The sequence below is a fragment of the Gavia stellata genome, chromosome 8 (assembly GCF_030936135.1).
Source record: "Gavia stellata isolate bGavSte3 chromosome 8, bGavSte3.hap2, whole genome shotgun sequence".
NCBI lineage: Eukaryota > Metazoa > Chordata > Aves > Gaviiformes > Gaviidae > Gavia > Gavia stellata.
Genome location: NC_082601.1, coordinates 10,518,551 through 10,539,918, shown reverse-complemented (window position 1 = coordinate 10,539,918; position 21,368 = coordinate 10,518,551). Strand labels below are relative to the sequence as shown.

At 37.3% G+C, this 21,368-nt stretch overlaps 1 protein-coding gene across 1 annotated transcript in view; it reads left to right on the top strand.

Annotated features, from left to right (window-relative positions):
• The window catches only part of CCDC93 (coiled-coil domain containing 93), a 53,992-nt gene extending 32,696 nt beyond the window's left edge, over window positions 1–21,296 (top strand). Inside the window, exons 13-23 of the mRNA XM_059820343.1 lie at window positions 1,014–1,076; window positions 1,274–1,347; window positions 1,902–1,983; window positions 3,294–3,365; window positions 4,467–4,538; window positions 4,795–4,903; window positions 8,222–8,304; window positions 13,501–13,538; window positions 14,969–15,053; window positions 18,840–18,953; window positions 20,162–21,296. Of these exons, the coding sequence (XP_059676326.1) occupies window positions 1,014–1,076; window positions 1,274–1,347; window positions 1,902–1,983; window positions 3,294–3,365; window positions 4,467–4,538; window positions 4,795–4,903; window positions 8,222–8,304; window positions 13,501–13,538; window positions 14,969–15,053; window positions 18,840–18,953; window positions 20,162–20,215 (846 nt within the window). The 3' untranslated portion in view covers window positions 20,216–21,296. The remainder of the gene's footprint in view (window positions 1–1,013; window positions 1,077–1,273; window positions 1,348–1,901; window positions 1,984–3,293; window positions 3,366–4,466; window positions 4,539–4,794; window positions 4,904–8,221; window positions 8,305–13,500; window positions 13,539–14,968; window positions 15,054–18,839; window positions 18,954–20,161) is intronic.
• The last annotated feature ends 72 nt before the right edge of the window (window positions 21,297–21,368 follow it).

Below are 21,368 nucleotides of genomic sequence, written 5' to 3'. Positions count from 1 at the left end.
CCCTTTTAAAAAATGTTTGTGAAGTTCTGGCTTCAGTACTGCAGTAAGTTTTGGGAAGAGTTCTCATAACAAATAGTTCTTTAATCTTTATGTCAATTTTCATGAGATGTGGCGTGCAGGCTTAAATTGCTTTTTTCTTTCAACGAGTTAGAATTCAGTCTATTAGTGAATTATTGGTGAAAAATATGAAAAACAATGTAAAAGCTTTCTTTTTATAAATTTGGCTGTGGAAAGGGATAAGTGGAGTGTTGAGTCACAGCTCCATGTTGTGAACAGCAAACTAAATCAGCATGAAAAGAAGTGGAACAGAAAGCCAAATGTGCATTTCTTTGTTTGCAACAGTGCTGCTTCACTTCTGTAACCCATGTCCCATTTTTGTTGTTACTATTTGCAATGTTATTTTAAATCATAAGGACTTAGAAGAACATCCTTGTTTAAAAGTTATCCTTTGTAAACCATTTCACAAGTGAAATATGCAGTGGCATTTTTCTAAATGCCTTCTTATTAGACTTTCCATAGTTACGCAAAAGAAAACCATAAACCAGCTTGCTTATTTGGTATGGATATGCCTATGCTATGGTGCATGCTGCTTTTATGCAAGTCTTAAATCACCCTAACTTACTTGGAGAAGTACGAAATGGGACTCTCTTCTTAGCCTGGTGTGAAACTAGGCCACTATAACCAGGCTGAATAACTTCGAGCAATTTAGCAGAGATTCTATCCAATAAGTTACCATTCTGTTGGCATCCATTTTGTAAAAGCTGCTGTTTGTTCTGGGATTTAATACATCTAGAAGGTCCGGTGGAAAATGTTTGCTGTTATTAATTAAATATTCAATCAGAATTCTTGCAATCAAATGCTCTTAGAGTAGATGTCAAGAAAAGACAGTGTTTGTGATGGTTGGCCTATTGTTTAATAAACCATCATTAACAGCTCAAATATTGCTATTCTCTATTACGGGTGTAATTAGTGTGAATACAGAACCAAACTCTCTTCTTTCTCTTTCATAATAGTTGCAAGCTAAATGTGCTGATCTGCAGGCAAAATGTACCGAAGCAAAAAAGACATTAACTGAGGTAATCTTTTTTTGTTTTTCTGTGCACTGATTCTAGCTGAATCATTTTTGAGAAGTTCTGTGTGTAAAGGGATGTATTAAATAGTGAAGGTGTTTGACAACTTGCTTTACTGATCCCATGGTGTGGGAAAGCTGAGTACCATGAATCACTTTATGTGTGGAAGTGTATTCCAATTTATTATTAATTGCAACCCTTAGGTTAAGAGTTACAGTGAAAAGCTGGACAAGGAATTGGCAGCCTTAGAAACAATAGAATCCCAAGCAGATTCTAGGTAAGTTTCTTCCTTTGTGGCCTTTGAAATACTGAAAAATGATGGGTTTAAAATTAATCATTCAATGTTTCTTGCTTTGTCAACCTAAACAAATAACTAGAATTTAAAAATTAGATAATTCTCCAGCTTGCCTTCCAAAGACAGGAAAATATTATCATCGTATTCTGTCAGAATGAAAAGTGTCAATCTGTAGATGAAAATAATTGTACATGTTTAAAGCAGAAGAGCCCTCAACACATTTGACAAGTAATGAGGCCTTCCTGATTTATTTTCTTCATATTTGAAGCCTTCATCTCCTATAAACTAAATAGGAGGCGCTCTCAAAACTTTCACAATAACAAGATCAGAACATAGCAAAACCATCAAAATACTCAGTGTAATAGTACGTTTTTATTTTGACCTTGGTGTATCAGTGGTGATACTTGGTTTGTACTTTACACAGATTTTATTGCAAATTTATTTAGAACTAAGCTTGTTCTAATGTCTTTTAGTTCTCCATCTGTTTAAATTAGAAACTGAAAGTCTAATGTGGTTTACTGGATCTTCAAATTTAGCATATTACAGAGTCTGCGAGCACTAGTGGCCATGAATGAAAACCTAAAAAGCCAGGAGCAAGAGTTCAAAGCACATTGTAGGGTAAGTTTTAGTTTCTTATCTAAGGATTCATTTGAAACTTGGTAAATGAGCATTATATTTCTTCCTGATGTGGTGTCATGTGTCCCTGTTGTCACCACACACACACACCCCCCCCCCATTTACTGGTATTCCCAGGTTCATATTGAATATTGCCACCAGCTTGATTTGTGGCACAATTATGGACGGTTGCTGAGTTCTGCAGTGTATTTTATCTGCAACAAGGCTGACAGCCAAGAAGGTTGGAACTGGATTAACCAGAAGGACTTGCCCCCTGCCCTGAGGCAGGGAGGTGTAAGGAAGGCTGCCAAGGCATCTAAATTAGTGTGGCCTTCAATGTTCTGTTGTGCCTGAGACCCTTTAATAAAGGGTAGTTGCTAGACATATAATGCCAGATCAGCGTTGTACTGGTCACAGCTGTGGCTACTCTCATTCCCATTAGCATTCTGCTGAGAGCAACTTGGGGTGGGTTGACAGGGAGCACTAAAATGTAAGTTTGAGATTGGGCTGTGCTAGGTACCCACCTGCGCTCTTCACAACCTGAAACGGGTTGTCTTTTCTTGGATAATGCAGCCAACAGTGACCTGAGGAAAGGTACAGTGCAAAGAGGAGGGCTTCATGAAGGCCCCTAGCTTTGGAGCAACCCACCAAAAGAGACAAGACTGAGATGAAGCTATTGTAGTTTTCAGAGCATGTTTCAGTTTTACTGTTTAATTACTATGTTTTGCTGTCCTGTTTACTGCTGCGTTTATGGACTGCCTAGAAATATGATTGGAGAGAATTGTTTTAATTCTCTTTTGTTTAAGCAATATTGGATGGGATTTAATAAAATGAAAAGAAATAAAAAGCAATAGTGCCCTGAGGTATAGACTGAGCATAGGAACCTCATTTTCCCACACATACTCCTTTGGAAAGCTCTAAAGGATTATAATGGAAACTACTTTGCAAGTAACTTTAGGTTTGTTCATTTTTACAAATGCCATATGTTGCAGTCCCATGTCATGCTATTGCTATTATAATATTCCTTTGCTTCCTCAGTTTCATTTTCCATGTCACTCATTAGTTGTCTTAGCTGGATCTAGTATATTTGCAAAATAATTTTTTTCCTGTGTTTGATAAAAGCAGACAGTTTTATGTAATAATACATGCCTTACCCTTAAGCAAGGAATGTTGTTTAATCTTACAAATATAAATACAAAGTGTATGGTCAGCTCCCCAGTTTTGTTAGTGGTATATGTTGTCAAGCTTCTTGCTCTCCCCTGTTAAGAGGACAGGTCTCAGTTAAAAGCAACATAAACTTTTTTGTTTTAAAGGAAGAAATGGAGAGACTTCAACAAAATATTGAGAATTTGAAAGCTGAGGCAGTGGAAAATGGGGAGGAACAGGTAATGGCAAATGTTTAAGTTTTTATTTTCAATTTGTGTTTTAAAATGCTGTTTTTAGGTCCTTCTGACTTCTGGCACATTCTCGTGAGCATTAAAGTATCTGTTGCAATCTCTGAAAAATTCTATTCTCCCCCACTGGTAAAGCCACAGTTAAGACTAATTATCATAGAAATACAGTAGACTGAAAGTAGATGTAGTATTCCTTATTATTCTTGCGGAATCCATGGGGCTAACTCAGAGATGCTTTTGTGCCTTTTACTGCTTTCTTTGTAGTACCAGAGAAGAATCTCTGGATGTTGTATTAAGAGCAGTGCACACCTCTGACAAAAACAGGTCTTCCTCAGAAAGCGTTTGTTTTGGTTGTTTTTTTCATAAAAGTGGATTTATTTGACGAATGAAAGCACAAGTTTTCAGTGGCTCAGTACATTGCATGCCATGAGCAGCTGTCAGAAGTTAGGCTTTAACACAAGTGCATCCAGACTGATGGCAAAGAATAATGAATGGACAGAAAAGGAAAAGCTTGTATTTGTGTTACTTGTATTTTCAGTGGGTAAACATTTGATATATATTATGCCTCTGAAATGAGGTAGATTACAGGTTCTGTGATGCTGCTGTCCTTCTGAACACAGCATGAAAAAATGCAAACTTAAATCTTACATTTTTAAGCAAGAAAAAATTGTGTTAAAGTCCACAATCCAGGAAATCTAGAATACATGTCAGAGGGTTTATGTTCTGTCCTGGGCCATGTTTATCCTTAACCCTGTCACTGAATCGAAGTATAAACATTGAGACAAGGAGTATGGACGATCTTCCGATACATTATCTTCGTTTGAAGTATGACTGTTGTAAAGCAATGGAAAAACTATTGACAAGTCTTAAAAACTAAACCATCAATGGCTTAAAAGCTAGCAAAATGCACTTGTTTATAGTAAAAGATGTCAATTTTTTAAATGCCAATTATGAATCATTGTTAAAATAACAGCAAATTGTGGTGTTATTGTGGGAGCCATTAAACGGAAGCTAGACAAACACAGAAAACAAACCCAGTCTGCACATTTTTGCTACTGTAATACACAATTGTTTTGGGTTCTCAAATTCTAGGAGCCGAATAAGATTATAGAACAGCAGTACAAAACTGAGAAAGATAAACTTCAAAGGATCCGGCTGTTATTGGTAAGTAACACTTTGTAAATTTACTTGTAGAAAATTATTGATGGTTTTCTTACCTTGTAACTTCTAATGCTTCTTTTTGTTGTTCTAAAAGTTTTTCTGTCACAAATCACTTACAAAAAAAATTGAGCCTCAGGCAACGCTTTTTTTTTTTTTAATTCATTAATTAGTAACAAAATATTGCTGGGGAGGGCTTCATCCATTTTAAGAAGAGAACAAGAAGAGGCTTTGTTTTCTCCCCTCCTAACTTTCTATTCAGGCACGAAGAAACAGAGAAATAGCCATTTTACAACGCAAGATTGATGAAGTACCCAGCCGAGCTGAGCTAACACAGTATCAGAAGAGATTTATTGAACTTTACAGTCAGGGTATGTATACCAAGCAGGAACATCCTGCCGAAGGCTAAAGCCCTGGAAGGAGGGCAATTGCATTTTAAGCATATGGCATGTAACAACAGCACTTGCTAATTTTGTGGTATTTTAAGGGTCATTTGGTATTCATTTTATACACCCTATTTTCAAGGCTTTATAAGCTGGCTGTAAGAATTTTTCTGAGGGCTAAACTTGATGCACAAGATCTCTGGAGTAAATTTTGTCTGCAACAGGTTCAGTCATTTAGGTTAATGACCAGTGTGTTTAGAAAGTCCTTAATTCACCATTTACAAATGAGGTTGCTGTAAATTTGAATTGTATTTAATTAATTGCTCTTAACTTTAGATTGCTTTCATTGTTTTCATTGACATGAGATACGTGGTTCTGAACCAAACTATGTCAAGAACTACAAAGTAAAGGCAATTTCTTGAAGGGATTGTTTTCTTTCATCTTTGATTTATAAATATCCTGCAATATCTTGGTAGGATCAGTGTACAAATTGTCTTTAACTTTTTTTAATAGACATTATAAAATGGGGAAATGTGCTTGGTTGACTTTTGGATAGATATGCATTTGCTGTCCATGGATGGCATGGAGCATGCAAACTGAATAAAATTGTAAAGTTGTTCCATTAAACTGATAACAGACCAGTATACTTACTGGTGTATATTTAATGTAGCTTGTGGGTTAGCATAAGCTAAAATAGGTTTCTACCAAGAAGAACTAGCTAATGTTTTAAAGATATTCTGCATTTACTAAATATGTGTATGAACCAAGCTCTTGAAGGTCGAGAAGTTCTAAAATTGTTATTTAACTTTGATTCAAATCCCTTGCCCTGATGAGGCATCTCTAGTGACAGTCATGTGTTACATTCCGTGCGTGTTGTCTAACTCAATGCATGGAATAGTTGTACTTCTTCAGTGAGTACAAATCCAGTACTTCTTTCCTCCCGCTTTGCTTCTTATGTGCCATGCAGTTCATTTAATCAAGTCCAGCTATAAAGACAACTTTGTTGTCTTTCATTAAATTTTCTACAGGTTGTTGTCTCTGTCACGTCTAAGTGAATTCAGACAAATAATCTATGGGCAGAAAATCTACCTGCTCAGAAGATGGGGGCTTCATTTATATATGAGGTACAGAAAGATGAAGGTCAAAGAGACTTGTGCAGCTTTGGGTGTAGATTTAAGATGTTTTGAATTTTATGGGCCTTTGTTTTCTATAGTACAAAATATGTGTAGTAACTTAGATAACACACTGCTCAGTCATGGCCGAGAACCTGCATTGTACAGACTAAGTTTTTGGAAAAATGTGCTGAAAATCTCTAGCAAGTCTTTCTGTGAATTGTGGTATTTTTTAGAGGCTTTTCATTTAGCCAGATGCAGGTGATCTTCAGAGTTGCCAAAACCTGTTTTTTGAACTTTGATCCAAGGTGTGTTGGACAAGGCAATCTTCAGCGATGCCTTCCAACGTCAGTGATGCTGTGATTCTGTACTAGAATGCTTTTAAGTTCCAATATTCCCTGCTTTATTTTTGACCTAACTGCCTCTTCCCTTGAAAACATTAAGCTGTGGTTTCAAGAGAATCAATGAGCCAATTGGCTCATTATTCCTCTTCTTTTTTGTTTGTCTTAGCTTACATGGGCTCTGGTGCGTGCCCATAAGGCTCCATAAGCTGGTACAACTTTATAACTCAGTGGAAATCCTGAAAAGTTTTCTTCTGGGTTGGTATCCATTCATAAAAGATCTGTGACTACCAGACCTGCTGCAAGAAAGGGAAGAGCTGCAGGAAGGAAATAGTTTGGGGAAGGCCTCTTCCATTTGGTGGCAGCAAGTGCTGCAAAAACCGAACTAAGTAAGAGAGGACACCTAAAGTAAGCCTGTTGGCGATCCTTCTGTTGCAGTTTTTCAAGAAGCAACCTGATTTCAGCATTTGGAAAGTCTTTGTGGAGCATGCTCAATAGCCCTTACTTATTTGTCAACCTATTCCAGGCTTTCCTGAGTTCCTCAGTGTTTTCGGGCTCAGTGTGCTTCTCGAGGCTACAGCATGTGCAGCACACGTGTCACAATCGTACTGTGGCAATGAGAGAGCTCTTGGTCCCGAACATATCACTACTGCAGAAGTAGCCACTGCTGGATTTCTGTCACTAAACATTCAACTTTGAGCTGTGGATTGCTGTTGGGCTTCAGCTGGAGAATAAGATTGTACAAATCAAAAGTTGGACTTTCTTTAAAAATTTGGGTGTTTAATGACATTGTGATGTGGGAGGGAGGTCATGCTGTCTGTAAATGGTTCCATTCAAAAGCTTAGTCCAGCGTATCAGTTCAGTAAAGGTTTTATTTAAACTCTAAAGGCTAACAAGTTGCACCTTTAATGTAGTGGGCATGATTTCACTCAGGTTTATCTGGCTTAATCATAACCTCTGGAATAACTTTCATTATTAAATAATTTGATTTTTTTTAACCTCTATGTTTTTTCCAGGTGCAGAATTCTAGATAGTGCTTAATATATTAACCATAATAAATTTTGCCAACCGTCCTTCTCTGTTGAACTCTTTCCTTCGGAATCACAAATATCTTAGGTTTCCTTAGGCCTTGAAGAACTAAAGAATAGATGAAGATTTAGCAGATTTGAGTACCAGTCATCATCTTGTAGGCCCAAAGAGAATGCATGTCTGAGCCTTACCTTCCTCACTGAGCTATGACAAACATCTGCTATAATCACCTAAACCGGAAAGTATTATTTGAAAAGAAAGTATTATTTAATCCTATCAGCACAAATAAATTGTAAGAAGAGAAAAAAGGCTTTAAAACAGTAAAAGCTTTCTTGGGCATCTTGCATATGTATGGCTTGAAATATATGGCATAATGCACTTTGTTTCTACCCAGTACTATCAGATTATCTGTTTCCTATCCATCCCTGCTGAGCCTGTGCCTCTCCACCACCATGGGCAAGCTATACAAGGGCAACTGTGAGCAGCAGAGCAACCTGTATGGTGTAAGGGTAAAGCTTATGAAGGAAGGATGAACAGACAGTGGTAAGGAAGCACAGCTGATAGTGCCAAAATATGTTCACATAAAGGCCTGTCAGCAGTTGAGGCTTAATTTAAACACTAAGCTGTGTTGTTATCATAAAATCTGATAGCTGCAAGCCCTGCTGGAGATTTACATGCAGAGGGGATATTCTTCCAGAATGCATTAAAGAGTGTATTCCATTATTGATAGTGGAAAGTATATTATATAAAGCCTACAAAGTATTTTTACAGATTCCATTTCACCTCATGCTCTTTTATTATTCTACCCTTTTTTTTGTTTGCAGTCTCAGCAACTCACAAAGAAACAAAGCAGTTCTTTACTCTTTATAATACACTGGATGATAAGAAAGTATATTTGGAAAAGGAGGTAAGAAAATGTTATTACTGTTTTCTAAATATTCAGTGTGTGGAGGAGATGAAGAGTTTTTTTACTTGGCTTTCATCATGATGGGTGGTGTCAGAGCAGAGTTAACAGTCTTTGTAAGTAAAAATGAAACAATTGATTTATAAGAATATTTCTAATGTTGAGGGGGAAATGGTCTGTGTTGTAAAAGAAGTGCTATTAGTACAGCATGTTTAAACTACTCACCATGTTCATAAAACAGGAGTAACATTTGATTAGCAAATATTTCTGTCTTGGTACCATAGGACCAAATTATCCTCTTTTTCTCTTTTTGGTCAATATCTTTTATTATGAACCAGTGCTACAGTCATAACTTTGGAGAGCAAATTCCGGCTGCTGTCAGCAACATGAGAGTTAGTTCTCAGGGTCTAAGCCTGCCGACACTCAAGTCGCTGGTGCTTTTACTGGATCAGGATCAGAAGAGTAGCTTTCACGAAAGCGACTTGATTTTTTTTTTTTCCCTTCCCCTCTCTCCATACTATGCAAAGTTCAGCTCTTTCTTGGGGATGATTTAATCAAGTGATTTCCGTTTTCTTTTTTGGCAATGACAAGCATGTGACTTCAGGAAGGGTGGAGAAATAGGAGTAGTCAAGAGTCCATAAAAATTATGACATTACTTTTAATATATAATGTTTTGATACTTTAGGCTTCTCTGTTTATTTTAATAAAATAAGAACAGATTAGTTAGTTTTGCATTATTTAGATATTTTTGTTTAGTTTATGAGACAAACAGTAGTCAAATTTCTGACTATGTAAAGACACTTTGTCTCCTGTTTTTGAAGATGACGATTAGGCAGCTGATTCTAATACATGTGCTAGATAGTTTTCAGTTTTTCAGTTCAGAAAAGTCATTAATTTATGTAGCTTCTGTTGAGGCCATGTGATCCTGACGGTTGCTTGCCACAAAACACAACTGAAAGAATAGGTTTAAATACAGAAATATTCTTTTAACAATTAACCTATGCTGCAGGTACTGTATCTGTGGTAAAACTGTGAGGAGAGGTAGTTGGGGAGCAGGGGGAACTTTTGGCAAACAGCAGCCCTTCAGGATAGAGTAATGTTAGGCATGTACAAGAGTGTGTTAACTGTGGGGAAAAAAACAACTTCATCCCTTCCCGATTCCCCTACTCAGTTCTACAGTTACTGAGTACAGTTTACTTGCTTTTGTTTTGATAACACTAAAAAGTGCTCCATGTGAGTCTGCTGGAAGGCTCACTGATGTTCTACTTCTGTGCAGAACTTACTCAGAGATATACTCAGAGGTAGAATATCTTTTTCCTTTGGCAAGCATACAAGACTGGGCTTCCTTACAGATTTTCTGGAGGCCAGGATGATGAAAAAACACCACAACCCAGAATACTGTTTTTTCACTACCATTCTAAACTTTAACTTTCCCCAGTTTACCCTGATAAAAGTATTTTAAGGCATGATTGCAGTGTCGGGGTAAATCTGGCCCTTTCTGTTGCAGAAAAGTATTATACTGCTCTATGAAAGTTGTCAGAATCCAAGTTGCATCACAATAAATTTAAAAGTAACTTCTGTGACTAGGTGATTTAACAACATGTGTAAATAATATATGTGTAAAAAAAAAAAAATCTCAAGTTCTGTGCTGCATTGAGCCTTACATCTTTTTTATTGATGTGTGTATATATATGTTTTGAGTTAGGTCAGTGATCAAAGCAGGATACTAAAGTTTAGCCTGCGGTGATGATTGTTGTGTGCTCTAGAAATACCTGATTTCTGGGAGAGTTTTCAGTTTAACATGAGAGAATGCTGTTTCTAAAAATTATTCGACCTGATGGTCCCTAAGATTCTCAAATTGTCTTGGCATTTGTGGTGTAACTTACCTTTTCATCTCCTGAAAATACCATTAAGAATGTTTCTTGAAAGTTTTTTCAAACATTAACTTCTTAGAAACCAACAGGGATGGTACCATGTAATGTCAGTGACACACTGAATATTCAGGAACCCTAGCTGTAAAACTCACATCCCTGTGCAAGAGTGGGTGGTATAATAGCTGCCAGTGGTCCTGGTAAATGCCTTACCTAAGTCTGTAAGAAGATTGTCACATGCTGTGTTTTTCTGTGGTCTTTCCTTGGTTTTATTTGCTTACTCCAAATGGTGAAATATATTTGTGATACATAATACAACAGGTTGCAGATAACAATATACCAGATTTAGAACAGTATGCTAAGTAGCAGCTATAGAATTCATGTTACTTTAACTTCTCCCCTACTTTAGAGTTTAATACAGATTTCTTTTTTTTATTTTGAAGGCAAGCCTGCAGATTTAAAAAGTAGACGGAGATTGTTTTTGAAATGGGCACATAAAAAACAGCCTACAATACAGAGCAGATGTATTTCATTGTTGTATAAATTGGGAGTACTCTTGCCAATATAATTCAATGCCTTTTGGCGGGGTTTTGGTTGTTTGGTGGTTTTTTTTTATTTTTAGCTCCAAGCCTCACTTACATGGATATATTTTCAAAAGGCAAATAAATTGATCAAGGGTTTCTTTTATCTTGACATCAGTCACAAGAGAGAGAGGTCTGAATGTCTTCTCATGCAGTCTTAACTTTGTTAAATGTATAATATAGTTGAGGTTTCCTTGTGTTGCTTTTAATGTTAGAACCAAGGTCTCAACAAGTAGATATTGTCTAGTAATGTACAAAAGATGCCTTTGGAATCTGTGCTTCACAAAGATTTCTGGAATATGGTTGCACTTTTTCTTGTTGTTCCCCCCCCCTTCCCCCCCCAACCCTTTCATAAAATACGCTGAGCATAATTGCTTTAAAATAACAATAATAGGAATTGTTATACAGTGGGATTTTGGCTATAAAGGTTATAGCCCTGACATGTGAATATGGTTGATATTTTAATCATATTTTGTGAAAGATTCATTTTTGAAGTGCTTTTAAACTCTTTTTTTTCATAATGTCTTTGATTTTGGGGGTTTATACACTGATTTTACTGTCTGTAATCACAGAATCATTAAGGTTCGAAAAGGCCTGTAAGATTATCGAGTCCAACCATCAACCCAACACCACCATGCCCTCTAAACCATGTCCCGCAGTGCCACATCTACACATTTTTTGAACACCTCCAGTGACGGTGACTCACCACCTCCCTGGGCAGCCTGTTCCAATGCTTCACCACTCTCTCAGTAAAGAAATTTTTCCTAATATCCAGCCTAAACCTCCCCTGGCGCAACGTGAGGCCATTTCCTCTCATTCTATCACTAGTCACTTGGGAGAAGATACCAACAACCACCTCTCTGCAACCCCCTTTCAGGCAGTTGTAGAGAGCGATGAGGTCTCCCCTCAGCCTCCTCTTCTCCAGACTGAACAACCCCAGTTCCCTCAGCCGCTCCTCATCAGACTTGTGCTCCAGACCCCTCACCAGCTTCGTCGCCCTTCTCTGGACACGCTCCAGCACCTCAGTGTCCTTCTTGCGTTCATTTTTGGGCCCCTCACTACAGTAACACATCAGCACTCTTACTATGCAATAGTTGTGCAGTACTACTTTTCATGACTTGAATGTTTTGCAGTATAAACTGTAATTACATTCTTAAACGCATGCTTATTGGAAGTATCTTGAGGCAAGGATGTGGACTTTGCAAATATTGATGAGTCATGCAATAATTTCTCTCCTCTAAGTAACAGGCATTCTTAAGCTTTTTAGCTGCTTTGGAGTCTGTTCAGAATTTGTTTGTTTAAATTTTTCTAAGGTCAGGAACAACTGCAGATTCTGCCATGCATGTGCTTATCGCTGTCTCATTCAGATGGAACGTTTTAGATTCGGGAGAGGTCAGTTTAGCTTTCCATAGCAGTGGGGCAACGCTTAGGTTTGTTTAGTACAGAACGCTTTCAAATATTCATCAAAAGGAGAAACTGCTTGGAAGGTTTAACCACAGGAGACCTGCAAGAAGTATTCAAAGCCAAGAGAGAGAGTCACATTAATTGCTACTTGGTCAATTTTAGTGCTGTCAGCGATATGTAGAAAGCAAGAAAAAAAAATCAAAGGTGGTTACATAGAAAATATTCAATATATAGTTTAATTAGTTGGGAGAGTTTATACTGAGAGCAACAAAATATTCCTGTGATGTTGTTATAAATTTCTATTTCTGTTTTGATTCAGTGCAATGTTAGTATCTCATAATAGGAGCCATCCATGTGAAATGCCATTCTGTACTTTTTAGAAGTTGGTCTTTTAACAGCCTGTAAAACATATATAAGCAAAGCGAGTAATGGTGTGTGGCTGTTTGTGCAGGTAAGTTTTACAGGTTTCCAATGAAAGCAGTGCAGAAATTCACCTACTGTTCCTGCACTGCTTGGTGAGTCTTTACAGTATTGTGTGGAGATACTGGTTCCACTCTTAGAAGCAAAAATGTGGGGTCTTTTTGTTTGTTTGTTTGGGGTTTTTTTGGTTTTTTGCTGATGCAATGCTTTGCTCAGGCTGGTGAGCTAAGCTGCAGCTTCTTGACAGAGCTGTGCTGCTAACAGCTTCAAAGCTAGCATCTTCAGTACTGTTAATACAGTCTGGGTTTCTTTTGTTTGGGCAGTGGGTAGTTATTGGTTGGGTGTTTTGTTTTTGTTTGGTGGGGCATTTTTTAAAGCTATTTCTTCATTTGCTATCCTGTCTGGCTTGTAAGCATAATCAGGGATGTGCCGAAGTAAAACTGTTTGTTCAGCTTTATCACAAGTAAGACTAATTATGCGAACCGAACATAGCCACAACATATGCTTGTGCACTGTCACTGGTGGACACTGGATGATTACCTTTAAGTTACTTGTATGTCAAGTTTCAAAACATGTTGAACAGATGTATATGCCATTTTACTTCATTGCTTTAGGCTGGAAAGTCGTCACGCTGGAAAATTCTCGGTCATATAATTGGGCATCAGTAAAATTAAAAATTGCAATTGTGGTCCAAGACTTGCTTCTGCTTTCTGTGGCTCCCCAAGTGGGACAGATTTTACTAATACAGAGGGATTGTGGTTTCTGTTCCAAAAGAAAGGTCATGGTGATTTTCATATAGCTGACTGCTTGTCAGGGCAACATCTATACAGTCAATTTTTTAACTTGAATTTCATTTTATTGTCCGTGAAAACGCCAGAAAGGACAAATGTATAATTTTTTTTTTTTCTTTTCCTAATTCGCAGGTTAACTTACTGAATTCTATTCATGACAACTTTCATCAGTAAGTAATGATCATTTTTCTCTTGATAGTTAAAATGAGTAGCATGATTGGTTGGAAAAATGGGAGCGGGCATGAGTTATAGAGTCTAAAAAATTGTTAGAATTTTTTATTAATGTAAACTATTTTATAAAATAGTTAATTCTGTTTCAGCCAATGTTTGGGGAATCAAAGACTTGGAATTACCTAGCTTTTATAGCCAACACATGTTTTTAATATCTGGCTCTTCAGTTACAGTTGTGGAAAGAAATCATTCAGTCATCATTTTCCTGGCATTAATTTAAATATTTTTCGCTATTTTGTGAAGTTGTAGTTATTACATTACATACAAAATATTAGACTCGGATGTATTTCCGACATGTTTATTATAGACAAGTTCTGTATTTAAAGGTTTTGATGAAGTGTGAAGTCTTGGTAAAGTCATGGTTCCCTTGGAAGTTCGAGGTCAAATGGTCTATGATGCAGCCGGCATTTATTTTTTTCTGTGTCTTTTTGACTTCACAAAAAAAAGTCCAGTGTGAATTTTTGTCACAACAGTACAACTCAGTAGAGTCATGGAGGAGGAGCTGACCATTTAATAGTTATAAACAATTCTTCCTATTATATCTTTTTATAATTCTGTTGTGAGATTACAAGCTGCTTTTTTTTCCAGAGTAATTAATTATCTCTTTACTTACTTCGATATACTTGTGTCCTGTGTTTAGTCAGAAACTTTGATTTTTTTTTTATTTTTTTCTTTTTTATTTTTTTTTTTCCTATTGTGATATCCAAAACTTTTAATTACATCAAAAACCAGGAATTAAGTATTTCAGATGTTTTCCTTTGCAGCAGGGATTGTAGATCTGTTTTTCTTAGATCCTTTTGATTCTGTTTGGTCAGTAGAAACCAGTGCTGTAATGAACAGCTGGGTTTTGGATTGTTTTTTCTGTTGGGTGGGTGTGTGGGGCGGGGGGGGTGGGGTGGGGTGTATTTGTTTTATTTTTCTTAATCTTTTTAAGATACATTAGAAGTCTGAAACTACTTCTGGGCTTTCCCTATTAGGGCATGGAATTATTTTTTTAGGATATTTACTGATCTACTAGTCCTCTATTTGCTTGCTTAATATTCACAAGAGCTGCTTTTCTTAAAAGTTTGTGCTTTTGGTTAGTTAATAGCAATTTATTTGTGTACAACATGTGAGAGAAAGGAATAGACTTGAACCAACAGGGTGAATGAACACTTGTGATGAGCTCTGTAACCTCTGTTCCCATCTCTTTGATAGTTTATACCAGCTGAAAAGCTGTGCTGTTACTTGAAATTGGTGATGAAAAAGATGAATTTTTACATAGAATGCTAAGCAATGTGAATTCTTGGACATGGGTAAATAGGCAAGACAACTGCAGCTGAGACTCATTGTCCTACATCCCTGTCAGCTTTATCTTCTTTCTTTCCAGAGCAATGGCATCTTCTGGTTCTCGTGAGCAGTTTTTACGGCAGATGGAGCAGATTGTAGAAGGCATCAAACAGAATCGGATGAAGGTCTGAGACTTTTCTCACTTTCTTTGCTAGAACCTGGGTATTATTTCAGAAAAGCCTCTTGGATAATAACTATGTATGGAGAAATTAATTATGTGAGGTGCAAATTAAGCAAGCAACTAACAAGTATTACTTATTTTCACATCCATAAGAAACTGCTCACCACTGAAATGTTAACGAATAGAGTAGAACAGAGGTGGTGTAACACTTCTCTCTGGGCAGGAAGCTTATACCCCTTAATTTTGTTATTGGCAGTGTAGTGATGTAGATGCTTGAAACATCTGTACATCACTCAAGTCAGTGAGAATTCTTCTATTTGGATTGTGTGGGTGCAGCCAGACCCGTGTCTCAGGCACGGTTTCTCAGGCAGGTGTAGCTGACTGACTCTGCTTTCTGCTGCTGAAGAGGGTAGGGTCATCAGCACCTCACAGAGTCCCAACCATCAGCTTCCCTTGTCCCACTTGCAGCGCTCATCTGACACCTTGCTGAATCCACTCCGGTGGTTTTCTGTTGTTTTGTTTTTAACCCGATTTAGAAAAGACTCAGCGTTGCTGATGAGTGTGTTGTGTCCACATAGCAAGTGAAAGGGGTTGATGGGTGAGCAGAGACCCGGTGCTCATTCAGAGAAGACAAAACTGCTTCTGGTAACATTTGGGGGCTGTTTTGTAAAAGCACGGCCTCAGTGGACTTGTATTAAGTGGTCTTGGGGCAATGCAAGCATGAAGTCCAACAGTGGCTCCAAGTAAAGCTGCCCACAGGCATATTTGCATACAATGGGGAAAGGCTTAACTACTTCTTGATAATGGTAGTTACTAACTTGTAGCTTTTGTGTTGTTTTACTCTTTTCTTTTCATATGCGAACCTACTCCTATTTTCCTAAGTCCCATAAAGGGGCTTTGAGATTCTTTTCTCTACAGAGCCAGAAAATTCTTTATAGTGGATTATGGCTGTTCTTTATTGGAGTTTAAATGGAAGTATGATAGACTATAAATCAATACATACTAGAGCATGTACTGAAAATGTGGTCTGTCCAGTTATTGGGCTGGTCTATCTCAATAGCTAAATAGAAACTTCAAGTACAAAATATGATAAGCATGTGTATATAGAAAAACAGAACAGGATGGAACTCAAGCTGTAATAAAGCTCTTCTGCACTAATAAACTTCACTATAAAAACATATGACACTTACTATAGGCTGCTGTTTTCAAATAGGTGGCTAGTTCATTGCCTTTTTTTGCAGTGAATTATTTTTATTTACTTGACTTCTTACTTTCAGAGTGGACAAAATGACAGCAGAAAGAATAGTGATATTGGTGGTTGTATGTATGGGTCATCTTTCTGTCGTGAAGGCTGTTGACATAATGAGTGACTCGGCATCAAATTGAGATTATGAAAATACTTTAGAACAGTGCAATTGTGACTAGTGAAGATGAGCTTGAAGATACTTACATTTCTTTCTTCTTATTTTAATTGCTGCAGCAAGCAACTGCCCCAAATTGAAACTGTCCAGGAGTTCAGTGTTTTGTTTTCTGTCTTGTCCTCTGTTATGCATGCAGAAACAGGTACCAGCACAGCAAATGCAAGGAGTGAAAGCAGACTGAGAGCTCTGCTGTGACTTACTTCAGGTTCTTGCAATTGAACTACTAAATCTTTGAAGTCCATAAAAATCATTCTGGACTCTCTTACTATATTCTCAAATGGAATCACAACTCTCAGCTGCTTCATGTCATAAGGGAGAGGGAAGTAAATGAGAGCTATCATGTCAAATGACTCATTATTTTGGGAGAATAATTTCAGTATCTCTGGGTGTGGAAAGCAGTGGCAGCTCACGTCACTTGTGCTGTATTTCTGCACTGGCAGTTTGGCCACTGGCGTATTTTGAGAGAGTTCACAAGTGACATGTCATTCCTCGGTGTGGGTATCTGGATCAGCAGGAAGTGGAAATTACAACTAATGGAGAAAAAGAAGAGTTTCTGAATGAAAAAGTTAAGCTTATCTCAATTGAGAGGAAAAAAATTGATTGCTAGTGATGGAGTAGATAATCACTTGGTACCTTCTCATAGTTGATTTCTCAGTGAAGATACTGACAAGAAGTGGATGCTAAGGAAGTTTTAACAATTCCCATGGTTCCTTGGGGAACAGCTCTACTGCAAAAGGGAAGGTTTTCTTATTCTTCACCTAGGAAATGTCTGTTGGATGACTTTTTCAACAGACAGGCTGGTGTACACTGCAAGGGTTATTCGTTCCCAAGATGGTTCAGTCTTACCTGTTCGACTTTGGTCGGCAGTGCTTTAGAAGTGCTCACAGTCAGTTTAACGATTCACGCTTAAAGTACATCCACTTCGTTTTCTGTAGAGCCCTGAAGACCTTCTGCCACAAGAGAAATTTCAGTTTTCAAAGCCCATCATACTGTAACTGCATGGTAACAGAGGCCTAAGGAGAAATCAGACATACTTGTTACCAAGAACGAGTAACTTGCGAGCAAGCATTTCAGTGTGATAACAGATATTCATGAGACTTGCTGAGGACAGAGCAGGCCAGTTTCTACTGAGAGGAGTATGTCGAGAGATTTGTCATGGTCAGGCATAAAGGAAGAAGCAATTTATCAAAGGATAGTAATAGGGTCTTATCACTTCACAAGAATCTAGTTCCTAGATGTTTTAGGAATGCTGGTTTTAGCCTCATCCTAAAGGAATGGGACACATGTGATAATGCTTTTTTCCGCATTAACACATTTAATGCTTTTTCTTCCTCAGGCATAACTTTAAAAACCTACTGGCCCTGATAAGTTATTTTAGGATTCCCTGATGTTTTTGACAACAGCTGGCTTTGTAAAGGAGACATACCTTGTTAGCAGTGTTCATGCTCAGGGGAGGGTTGGGATCTGCTCATTTTTTTAAACATAAGAATCAGTAAGATCAATGTTGGTACATAAATCTAGAAATGCAGCAAGTTCTGCTGCTGTGGAATTACCTGCTTGTTTGGGCTTCAGGGGATTCTTGCAGTTGTTGGAATTGCATTTTTCCCTGTCAAAATTTAGAAGGCAAAAGCCTGTTAGAGAGAATGTAAAAATAATTTTTGGGGAGAGGAATACAACAGGGCTTTTTTTTAATGTGGTTGTGCCCTAGCACTGGAGGGAGGGAGGGAAAATTTACCCTCTAGGCTAATAGCAAACTTGTCTGTGATGCTGTGATGGAAGAACTTCTTTACAACTACCCCTGAGAGAAAGGCAGCCTGTTCTATAATAAGAACCAATCCTCTTCACGTTTAAGGACTTAAGTTACGTTTGTCACAACTTTGGCACAAGGCGAAAAGAAAAGAAACTTCTTATTTCTGGGTCTTGAGCAAGTACAGCATTGCATAGGAAGGTAAAGATGTCTCCTGCCCTCCCAATTTGATACAACTAACATAAACAACCAAATCAAGATCTCAGTGTTGCATCAAACTCCCTTTTTTTTGTGTGTGTGTTAAGTAATTTCACTGTGTCATCGTTGAAGTAGGATTGTTCAGTGAGCAGGATTCCTGGCTTGCAGAGATGTGAGCCTTAGCTTAATTCTGAATGCTACCTATAGTGCTACTGGTACTGAGACTTCAGCATTAGCTTTAAATTTTTTCTTAACAGCTGGCCTAAATGTTCGTTGCATTTAAAGCACAAGCTGGGGCATCATTTATGAAGCATCTGTCTCCCATTTTCTATTATAGATAGTTGTTCCTTATACAGTACATACGTGTGTGTTTGTGTATTCCTTATACAGTATATGATCTCTTATCCTTCCTGTTTACCAACAGATGGAAAAGAAGAAGCAAGAAAATAAAATGCGAAGAGACCAGTTGAATGATGAATACTTAGAGCTTTTAGAGAAACAGAGGCTTTACTTTAAAACAGTGAAAGAATTTAAAGAGGTAAGAACATCTTTGCTAATGTAAACTGGCAAGTGTTCAGTGACCCATTTTGGCTTGACTTGTGCGTTAAAATATGCACAAGAGTTCCTAATATGATGCTTATCACACCGTGAACACAGTGTCTCTTGGGGGTTATCTCCACATGATTCTTGGACTCTGAATTTGATTCTGGAAATTCTTTTTTCACTGATAGACTAGCACCCCTCCATGTTACAGAGGAAGGACAATTTGTCACTAAGCAAGCTGTACATTTGGGTTTCCAAACGGACTTTCTTGAAGATCTATGAGCAGTTAGGTATTGGAGCAAAGAGGGTTGTGGAAATGTATGTGAATAAGGGAGGGAATCCAGAGGCTCAGTAGTTATCAATACCTTTAGCCTTGTTTTCTAACCACTGTGAAAGCACTGTTTAACACTTCATTGATTTAGTCTATCCTGAGCTTTTCATCATAATGTGCTTCTGTTAGTTATTGTCTCCATGATAATGAATGACAAAGTAGTGCTGCCAGGCAAAATTGTCATTTGGCTTCAGATGTTTGAGGAAAAACATCTTTCTGTAATTTGTCCTGCTTTGTTCTGAGACAGTCCCGTCGTGTTTCGGACAATATACTCTGGGAGAATGACAGGGACACTTCAGCTACTTTTCTGACATACAGAATTGTATGTCCTAGTTGCAGAAGTTAGGTGGAATTTTTTTGTTGTTGAAGCATAAATAAGCCATTTTTCTTCTACTGCCTTATGAGGGAATTGCTACTCAACCTTATTATCCTTAAAAATAAATGAGGTCGTGGTGTTGAAAACAGGTGGTAGGTACTTACGTAAATGTATTTCTTGACTTAGAGTTGTTCCCTGAACACTGACTTTTTTGCAAACTGTCTTGTGAAGTTCCAGATCACCTAAAAGTAATTTCCATTTCAGATTTATTCAATCTGTAAGTAAAAAGGTAGATTTGCTTTAGCTACTTGTAACAACTTCAGACGAATTGTCAAGCAGCATTCCTTTTGGCTTGAATGTCATAAAGTTTAATGAGTATTACCACTGGAGTAACATTATGGATGAATCAGAATTATCTTCAGCTCATCATTCACTCCAGTCTACTTTGGATTTTGGAGATCTTTCAAAATAAAAAGGATTGGTTTTGCTGATGTGAAGATACAACTAGTAGAGTTAAGAGCATCTACCTCCTTACCTGTTTGCTTTCTGTTAACAGGAATGCCGTAAGAATGAAATGCTGCTGTCTAAGCTGAAAGCTAGTTCTTCCTGAAGAACTCCAGCTGGTGAAGTTTATAGATGATTGTTCAGTCCATTGAATCTCTTTGGTGAGGTGACAGTTAAAACTGCAATGTAGATATATATAGAGAGATATATATATATAAAAGAATATATATACACAGCTGTAAAAGTCTGGTTTTTTTCCAGTATGTATTCAGTTTTGCATTCCTTCATCATATGGCTGTATTATTCATTATTGCCTCCACTACACAGTAAAGAGTTAACATAGTACAGCAAAACAGAAATATTGTCTAATTTTATTTATTTGGGTTTGGTTTTTTCAACAGTAAGGACAATGGGGATGGCTTTTATTTGGGTTTTAACACTGAATTAGGTCAAGATTCTGGAATAAGTAGATATGTACTGTGTAATATGTCCAGTACCACAAGATGAGCACTGCAGAATGCAGTGGTTTGTTAATTTTGGCCAAAAGAACCCACAGAATGAGATTCTTGACACTCTATTCACCAGCTAATAACTTCATGTTACTTTTAAATTACACTCTAGCCATAGATAAGATTCCAAAGGATAAAAATTAATTTCTAACGGTTAAGACATAAGAAAATGGAAACTTACCTTGGATAATTCCTGGTGTAAAATTATAGATCTATATTTTTATAAAGTCTAGCTGTTGTATAAATTTCTTTGAAATTTCATTTTTATATAGAGAGAGTGTGCTTGTTAAATTAATAGCTTCAGGAAAAAATACCTTAATCGCTAGGACCATCGTGTTATCCCTGGCTGGGATGAAAATCAAAGTCTGTCTCACCTGTAATATAGGAAGATAAAGATTCAGACATTCTGCTCAAATGAACTGATGGTCACCTTTGAAGACAACAACTTATTTACCCTGTTGAAAATTTGCCCTTGAAAGTTTAGAAACTTTGTGCAGCACTTTCTGAAACATTTTTGTATCTGTATATACAGTATTTTATAATTCGAACAGTTGCTTTTTGTACTTAACATCAGGATTTTGGACTGACTTCTTAATGTACATGACATCTTCAGGAGAAGAAAACACACGTTCTTTTTTCCCAATAACAATGACGACAGTGCTGTTTGATTACTTTCTATGGCGGCAAATATAAAATAAAGAATGTTTGGAATCCAGTGACCTTCTGCTATTGTGTTTTTAAGGTGGCACT